At 37.3% G+C, this 8,766-nt stretch overlaps 1 protein-coding gene across 1 annotated transcript; it reads right to left on the reverse strand.

Annotated features, from left to right (window-relative positions):
• Positions 1-83: 83 nt before the first annotated feature.
• LOC134792843 (uncharacterized) lies at positions 84-8,766 on the reverse strand. The gene is made up of 4 exons (XM_063764247.1): positions 7,924-8,766; positions 3,658-3,947; positions 1,691-3,570; positions 84-1,364 (listed from the first exon to the last, which is right to left on the reverse strand). The coding sequence occupies exons 1-4, from the start codon at positions 8,262-8,264 to the stop codon at positions 882-884; spliced, it is 2,994 nt and encodes a 997-aa protein (XP_063620317.1). The 5' UTR covers positions 8,265-8,766; the 3' UTR covers positions 84-881.

The raw sequence follows: 8,766 nt of genomic DNA on the forward strand, positions 1-8,766 counted from the left end.
AACTAACGTAAGCACTCCTCCAAGCATTATCCAACTCTAAATATCACTGTAGATAATCAGAATAAATTAATTAGGTAAAAAAAAATCTTAGTTCACATTTATTTAGTATATTATTTATACTTTACCTAAAAATTTAAAGATAAACATATACAACCTTTTAAAATATTCAGAGATTCTTATTTATAAATTTACAAATCTACACTACAAACTTACTTATTGAAGTGAAAGTCTTAGAATATGTTATATATAACACTATGCTTAACCGAGGACTTATTTAATTCCCCAAAGTGACAAATTAATTTATTACAATATTTATAAATAATTAATCATCATCTTCCTCGCGTTGTCCCGGCATTTTGCCACGGCTCATGTGAGCCTGGGGTCCGCTTGGCAACTAATCCCAAGACTTGGCGTAGGCACTAGTTTTTACGAAAGCGACTGCCATCTGACCTTCCAACCCAGAGGGTAAACTAGGCCTTATTGAGATCAGTCCGGTTTCCTCACGATGTTTTCCTTCACCGAAAAGCGACTGGTAAATATCAAATGATATTTCGTATATTAGTTCCGAAAAACTCATTGGTACTAGCCGGGGTTTAAACCTGCGACCTCCGGATTGAAAGTTGCATGCTCTTACCGCTAGGCCACCAGCGCTTTATAAATACCTAGTTAAAATGTACTTACGTAATAATATGATACTGCCACGGAACGCCACATCACAAATTATGCTAGTCACACCTTTCACTTTGACGAGTTAAATAATACCCAATAAATCAAATAAAATGTACCTATAGAATAAAATGCACATGCATTAGGAAATGTAGTTTTTAGTTACGGTATATTTGTTATCTAGACTCGAGTCACGCGACGGTTAAAATATTAAATTACAATTTTGATTCTTCATCATCATAAGTCTCTGTGAAATTTAAAGCACTAGACTTCCCAGTGTATTCAATGTCCGCGAAAGTGAAGGCGGGGATGCCAGCACTGTCAGTCGGTGAATCCTGATTGATAATGTGCTCGAACCGATGGCGTGGTTTGCGAATAGGATGGACGTAAGAGTTAGCTTTGCGGTTCACTTGCTTTTCACTTCTCGGTGTCAATCTGTAACCGACTTCATTGACCAACTTTCTCTGGCAATCCGTCAGTTTGTCGCGAATAACATCTAGGTAACCATTTGCGGTAATCTCACCAGCGGGTTCTTCCATCAGAAGCATGCAAAGCCTTTGTGCTTGCTCCAAGTAGATTAATGCTTGACGAATATCGCCGAATGTTTCGCTGGAGCGAGCCATTGCAATGAAGTGAGGAATGAAAAACTCGAACACCAGACGTCTTCGCTCTGACTCCATTTTCTTGGGCAATATTCTCTGCAAAGGAAATACACAAAATTTATGTAAGTATGTAAAGATATGAGATTACAAGACAAGATACCTACTACCGACTTAGCAGAGAGTTAAGTCCTTGAGATGTTAAAGAGTACTTTGGGAAAGAAATTCTACAATTTTTAATTTTTATCATCCACAGTAAACGCGAAACCTAAATAACGAGTGTTTTTACAGCTCATGTACCATAATTAAGGCCTGCGTTGAAAGACGGCACTCCTTTTACTATGCACACGCAGCCGGTGCGCTCTGGCCTTTAGCGTCAATCAACATCAGGTACTACACCTATAAATACTGATATAGGTACTTACATTTTTATCAATTTCAATTTCGTGCTTTTCACTTTTACCGTCCGTCTTATGTTTCTTGCTGTACAGTTGGCCCTTACGTTTTGTCTCTTGTATTTGTCGATGCCGTTCTTTATTCCACAGATAGTTTTTGTCATACATTTTTCCCATGCCCCTATTGTCCCATTCGTCTTCAGTATCCGTACTGGTACTACGATTTGAAACAGGCATATTGAGGTTTGGATTCAGTATTCGCAAAGGATTCCGGCATGTCAAGATTTCATAGAGTTTAAGGCAGTTGAATTTTGGGTAAAACTCTTTTTTAGTATATTTGACCTTTTCTAGAGCGTAAAGCATGTGCATAACAGGAGACTCTTTAATATCAAATAATTGTCGTTGTACTTCACGTAATAGAGGATTAGGTATACTTTTAAAGTCGTTGCAATGATCAATAAAGTAATTTGGGAATCTTCCTTGCGTGAAATTGCTGTAAAAAGTTTCTATAAACAATTTAAAAGTTTCACCTAGGCGGTCTTCTGGCCACCTTGCATAATTGTCTTCGCACTGCCAGAATAAGTGATTTTTCAAATGATTTGCGTCTATGCCAATTTTTGAGGTTTGGTTTTCCATAAAAGTCTTATGCAACACCAGTGCAAACAAATAACATCTTAGGTGGGCATGCGCTAAACAGCTCTCTAGATAACGTTCGGCGGCAGGAAATGTAACTCGCCACTGCAACTTCTGATCAGGGTTCAATCCTCGTTTGGGCCTGAATCCAATAGGTACAAGTAAACATCCAAAATTGATAGCTTTATTGACAACATTTTTGGACGGCCATTGATATGCAAAATTGGTTCGAGGATTTGTGACTCTTCTCCTTTCACGTATAATCCATCTATTAGCTGCATTCGGCCACGAAGTAAAAAGAGCGGGAAATACTTCATAACTCATTTTAACGCCATTTTTTATCATGTCACAGTATATACTAGCTCCTTGCGTCATAGCATTGTTCACAGAGTCGGGAGTGAGTCCTAGGCTTGATCCCAATTTTATCATAAAATTGTCAACAAAGTTCGCCATAAAGTTTGTAGATTTTAAGTAATGATGGGTTTCAAATAGATTTCTACAAGGCGACAATTTTGAATCTGCATCATCTATTTCTTCATCCTCGTCTTCACTCCAGTTTTCAAAGGAGCGGATTTGAACGGATGTCCAGCATTCATCTGGTACCACTCCTGAGCTAAGTGCGTAGTTAGATTGACTGGTTATCTCTACTTTTTTCGGTGTTGTAGATTCTTTGATCGTAGCATATCCATAGTCAGAATCATTTTCATATTCTTGTCTAGATGTGGATCGGTAACCCGACGTCTCTGTGTCTTCAGCAATTGTATTATCAAGACGTATCTGATTGCCCATGACTTTAATATCCTTGACAGGTCCGCTCAGCCGTCGAGACGTCTTTAAAATTGATTTCCTACCTTTAATTTCGTTATTCTCCTTCTCTTTATTCTCTGCCTTAAAAGTATTTTCTGTTTCAACCTCTTCAAGCAGTGACTGAGTTGTTAGTTTTATAGCTTTCATATTTGAAATATTTCCAGGGGAAGTTATCGGTTTTATCGGTCCACTGCGTCTCCTTCCTGTATCATTTGCTATATGTTGATTTATTTTAGCGTTGGGTATGATAAAAGTACTTGCATTCTTGGAGTCAATCTTGTTTTTAAGCTTTTGGAGTAACTCTTCTCCTTTACCTACTGACGGAGCATCATCTGATCCATTTGACTCTTTTTCTGAATCAGTGTATAGACTATCATCTGAATTCATAAACGAGTCTCTGTGTTCTGCTTCTTGTGCTTCTTTTGATAGACAGCTTTCTAATACTTCAAGCTTCTTCAACTTAACATACCCTGTGGAAAAAAATGGCTTTAGTTTTTTATGAGATATTCAAAAGTGTGTCCAGGTTATATTTCAGAACATATATTTAGCTGACCTACCTGGTTCTCTACAATCCTCTACGCGTAGTTTATAGAAAGGTGCATCAAGAACCGCACTGTAGTCAGACGTGTCACCAGGCTCCCTAGCCTCGATATTATCGTATATGACGTATAGTCTGGGAGCCAGCAGCGGCTCGCGGTGTCCGCGTTGCTTGCGGTAATATACATGTTCTTGAACGCACTCCTGCAGTCTGTCCGCGAAGAATACGTGCTTGTGGTGCCGAACCATCGCCTCGTCGATGCCGTGCTCGCGTTCGTTCATTGGATTGTTCTTGATTTGATACATCTCTCTGAAACCAATGACATCACAAACATTCCTAACATGATAATTTGAAAATATTCTACGAAAAAAGCATATGGAAATCAGTGATAAGTAGCGTAAAGTTAACGATTTACTCCTATCTAATGAAATCACGGCTAATGACATCGGCGATAAGCTAATAAACAAGTTCTCGGTCGTTATCAATGTGATTTGTCCCTTTATTTCTTTTATCACTTCCGTCCATTGACAATATCAGTCGGTATGATCTTTTAAATCTTCAGATCAAAATATGTCCATTATAAAAGCAGCAGATTATCAAGCATTATAGCCATACTTAGCTGTATTGAAATTTCAATTGCACAATTTAATACATTATCTTATCTTGTTAGTCATGCATTTTAACTCTACTAAGAATACCTATTTGTAGAGCACGAAGATAGATATCTTTTTATTTTATATAAATAGTAATTACGTATTTACCGAATGGTTGAAGTCTATCTACTCGTATATAGGTGGCTAATACGTTTTTGGCTTGACTACGTCTTGCTCAGCCTGTATACAATGTACCTCCTATAATGGTTCCGGCAGTGTGTCAGATACTTTAAGACTTATGTTTTTCTGAAAAATAATTCTAAGTCTGCATAAAACTAAGCCAAACTTTGAGTAAAGACTACTTGCCAACAAACGTATGAGACATTGGAAAACAAGTAGGTATAAACCTGTACTTTATTGACGGAGAATACGGTAAACAACTAGGAACATTGCATGCTGGAAATGCTGGAATAGATACATTACGATAATACAAGTGCTAAACGTAGGAAATTTGTAGCAATAAAAAAAAATTAAATGTTTTAAATTAACGCACAATGTATCATACAACGTTTTACAGTACATATAGCCCTTTAGCGGTTATCCCTTCGGTCGTGAATTTCCTACTTTTTAACCGACTTCAATTTCATAGAAGGAGGAGGTTCTGTATTCGGTTGTGGCTGTTTTTTTTATTTTTTTTTTATGTATGTTCACCGATTACTCCGAGACCCGTGGGTCGATTTGAGTAATTATTTTTTTGTTCGAAAGAAGGTACTTCCAAGGTGGTCCCACGTTAATCTGGTGCTGTTCTGATGATGGGATCCATGAGGAATTGAGGGAACTCCTCAATTTTTCAAAGCACATGTATGGTGATTTGGGTGTTTTCTTAAGCAACTCGAGCATTTTCTCTCGAAAAGCACCAATTTGATGAAGTGGACCTGATGATGATGATTGTTTTGATGATAATCATGACGATTTCTTAAAATGTAGGACGTTCAGCGATTACTCCGAGACCCGTGGTCCGATTTGAGCAATTCTTTTTTTGTTCGAAAGAAGGTACTTCCAAGGTGATCCCACATCAATCTGGTGCTGTTCTGATGATGGGATCCATGAAGAATTGTGGGAACTCCTCAATTGTTAAAGGCACATGTATGGTAATTTGGGTATTGTCTTAAGCAAATCAAGCATTTCCTCTTGAAAATCACTAATTTGATAGAGTGGACCTGATGATGATGATTGTTGATGTTAATAATGATGATTTTATAAATGTAGATTACTCCGAAACCCGTGGTCCGATTTGAGTAATTCTTTTTTCGTTTGAACGAAGTTACCTCTAAGGTGTTCCCATAACATTGTTGGTTCTAATCTGATGACGGAATTCATAAGGAAATGAGGGAGCTCCTCAATTTTTAAAGTCACGAGTATGGCGACATCGTTGTTTTCTATAGTAACTTAAGCATTTCCCCCCGAAAATCACCAATTTGATGAAGTACAACTGTAGCCCTACCAAGTGTTTGACACTACTACATATTCGCTAACGTCTTCGTAACTTACTTTCTATACATCTCGTTCGCACTAATAGGATGCCAGCACGACGCATAGAAAGTAAGTTACGCACACGCTAGCGAATATGTCAATTTAAGACTTATGGTAAGGCTACTGAGGAGTCGGGAAATGGCGGTTGAAAGGTTGGTGGTTCAGGGTCGAGGGGTTCCGTGATCAGGGGTTGATGTGCTGTGAGGTTGAGTGATCGGGGGGTTGAGGGATTGGGGGGTTGAGGGATTGGGTCAGTGGCGGGGCGGAGGATGGATTTTGTGTTTGTGTAGTGACAGGAATAATTTCGAATTTAGTGATACGCGTTATTATGCTTTTCATTCATGCGTCACACGTAACTCATAAGCTTTTAACAATGCCTTAAAACTAAAAATTTAAAAATAAAAACTTTTACAAAAAAAAAGAAAACCGACTTCAAAAAGGATGGACAGGTAAAAAGTTAAAGCCCTATAGATGGTCCTTGGATTGTTTTATATTTTGAAATCAAGTTTTCTGGATAAGAGGCGGGAAATAACTCAGTCCCAATACCACACCAGAGTACTATGGACAGTTCGAAAATTTGTAAAAATTGCTCTTTAAAAAACATATCGGCAATCGCATTGGTTTTATACTAGTACCGACAAACATGGTACGGACTGCGCCAAGGTGGCTTGACGGTGTGTTCTTAGATATCTACAGAAAGTATGATCATTGCTGTCGTGTGGTGTAAGGTAGGTAATCCAACGTACATATAGCCACATTCTTATCGAGTCACCCTAAAATCATGGTATGCTTCAAATTTGGCTTGGCACCGACATCAAACATATCAGTTGGTAACGCATATACTTAAAAACGGATAATATTTTATTTCATCCTTTTTGAAGTCGGTTTTCTTTTTTTTTGTAAAAGTTTTTATTGTACTTGCATCGTAATGTGTAACAATCGATTCTCGCCCCTCGTCGCAAGAGTGACCTTCTACGTCGTCAATAGACCATTTATAAAACAGTCATCAGACGAATTATTTTCGAGTTTTTGTAATGTATTATCTACGTGCACCTATTTCGAAATTTTCCTTTCTAAAAAATGTCTTTCGTTCCTTTGTTTTAACAATAGGTATATAAGTAAGACCTAGGTACTATACCTTCCTTACACTCGTATATAAGTTAAAGTAGGCCTCACGGGGAAAATGAGAAAGGTAATTTCCTGTTATCAACTGCATGATATGGCTGGTAATTCATTACGATTACCTAGTATTTTTTATCCACTTATCGTGGATTTAATCAATCCAAACATACACATACGAGTAATAAAAGAGTGTTAAAATTGTTTTAAGTATTTGGAGTTCAATAAAATAGCAAAACATCGTACCTATGTGTAATATTCTTATAGATATTTACTCTTAGATATGTTACAATATGTAACTAAATAGTCAACTATTTTAAATATGTATTAGAATTTGAAAAACAAATGTTAAAAATGTACAGTCAGGCAAGAAAGTGGTTTACCACTTTTCGACTCTATCATCTGATTGATAGAGTCGAAAAGTGGTAGACCACTTTCTTGGCTGACCGTACAAAATTACGGGGAAATTCTATCATTTCCTTGTGAATAAAACATATCGCAAGGAAATCATAACAGTAATCATGTTATGTTTATCCGTAGGTACCTACGAGTATTTAAATGCATTTTTATCTTATAATGCAAAGTGGCATTCAGATTTAAAAAATGTAATCTTGTATTGAAAATTATATATGAATGCGCATTAATGTAAAATGTTTTTTTTTAGACTTTTCTTGTAAAAAAAAAATACAAAATAAATATAACTAGATACATACCTACCATGTAAGTACCTATAATATTAATAATTAATTAATTATTTACACATTTATGGCGTTATCCATAAAGACATAAAGACTAACAAGCCCTTGAAAATCGTTGGTCCTTATCCGTCATTTTAACATTTGTGTTTGTTAGAATGAAACAAAATTTTACAAAGGTTTGCTAAGTTTTATGAATAACCAGGTTAGTAAAGCTTCACGGAACCTTTGAATAGTTTTATCATTTTGTTATTAATGTATAAGTAGGTCATACATAACATTGAAACCCTCGTAGACGCGATAAAGCATGCGAATATATTTATTTTAAATATCTGTGTTGCTCACCTTTCAAAATTTTCGAAAAATTGCACCGATAACAGAATGTTGTTGAGCAAAAAGGCTTCAGAGTCGTTTTGTAGCTGGTAGCGCATGTGGTCCAGCGCCTCGTCGTCGTAGGAGCGGACGTGCGCGGGCGCCAGGCCGGGCGCGTGCCCCGTTGACGCCCGCGGCGCGTTCGCCAGCTGCATCGTCGTCGGCACTGGCCCCTCCTTCGTTGCGAATCTTCTATTCCCTGGATTCGCATTTTTCTTCCTTCGTTCCTCCCGTTTCTGCTCCCTCCATTTTTCTCTTTCGAAGAACTTATCCGGTTCCTTCTGAGATTTCTTAATAGACTTAGAATTTCCCATTTTACACCAAAAGTACCGTGGTGTCTTTTAATTTAAGAGGTTATTAACACTGTTTGTAAACACATTGTAACTGTCCTAAAAATAATTAAAAATTCACCTTTTCTTTGTTTGACCTTAAGTTATTGATTTAAGAGCAGCGAAACGGTCTGGCAACGTCTGATCCTTTCAGAATGCAACTACGTACTGGAAAATTATTATTCATACATTTATAATACTAGGTAATTGTTGTTATCTAAGCGATAAACTGCTCCATCAATCGTGATAGTTAGCTATCATGGGTAGGATCCAATATGTGCACTGATTTAATGAAAGCGTATGTTGTGCCATGCTGGGAACGCAGTGGTAGCGTCTTGTCTGCGTTATGGACTCTTCGACACTACTATCCTCCCGATACACCATTAGCCTGATCTAATACATAACCATTTGGTTATAAACCGTGAAATTATGAGTCAAAAAACTGACTTATGAAGTATGCTAGCGGCATTCCTTGTTCAACATTGTT

This window comes from Cydia splendana, chromosome 8 (assembly GCF_910591565.1).
Source record: "Cydia splendana chromosome 8, ilCydSple1.2, whole genome shotgun sequence".
NCBI classification, from domain to species: domain Eukaryota; kingdom Metazoa; phylum Arthropoda; class Insecta; order Lepidoptera; family Tortricidae; genus Cydia; species Cydia splendana.

Bases quoted from the DNA above. Each gene is read 5' to 3' on its own strand.
- LOC134792843 (XM_063764247.1), bottom strand. From the start codon at position 8,264: ATGGGAAATTCTAAGTCTATTAAGAAATCTCAGAAGGAACCGGATAAG. The intron at 3,948-7,923 runs GTGAGCAACACA...CATTGGTTTCAG, and splicing joins TTTTTCGAAAATTTTGAAAG to AGAGATGTATCAAATCAAGA. The intron at 1,365-1,690 runs GTAAGTACCTAT...TTTCCTTTGCAG, and splicing joins AAATTGAAATTGATAAAAAT to AGAATATTGCCCAAGAAAAT.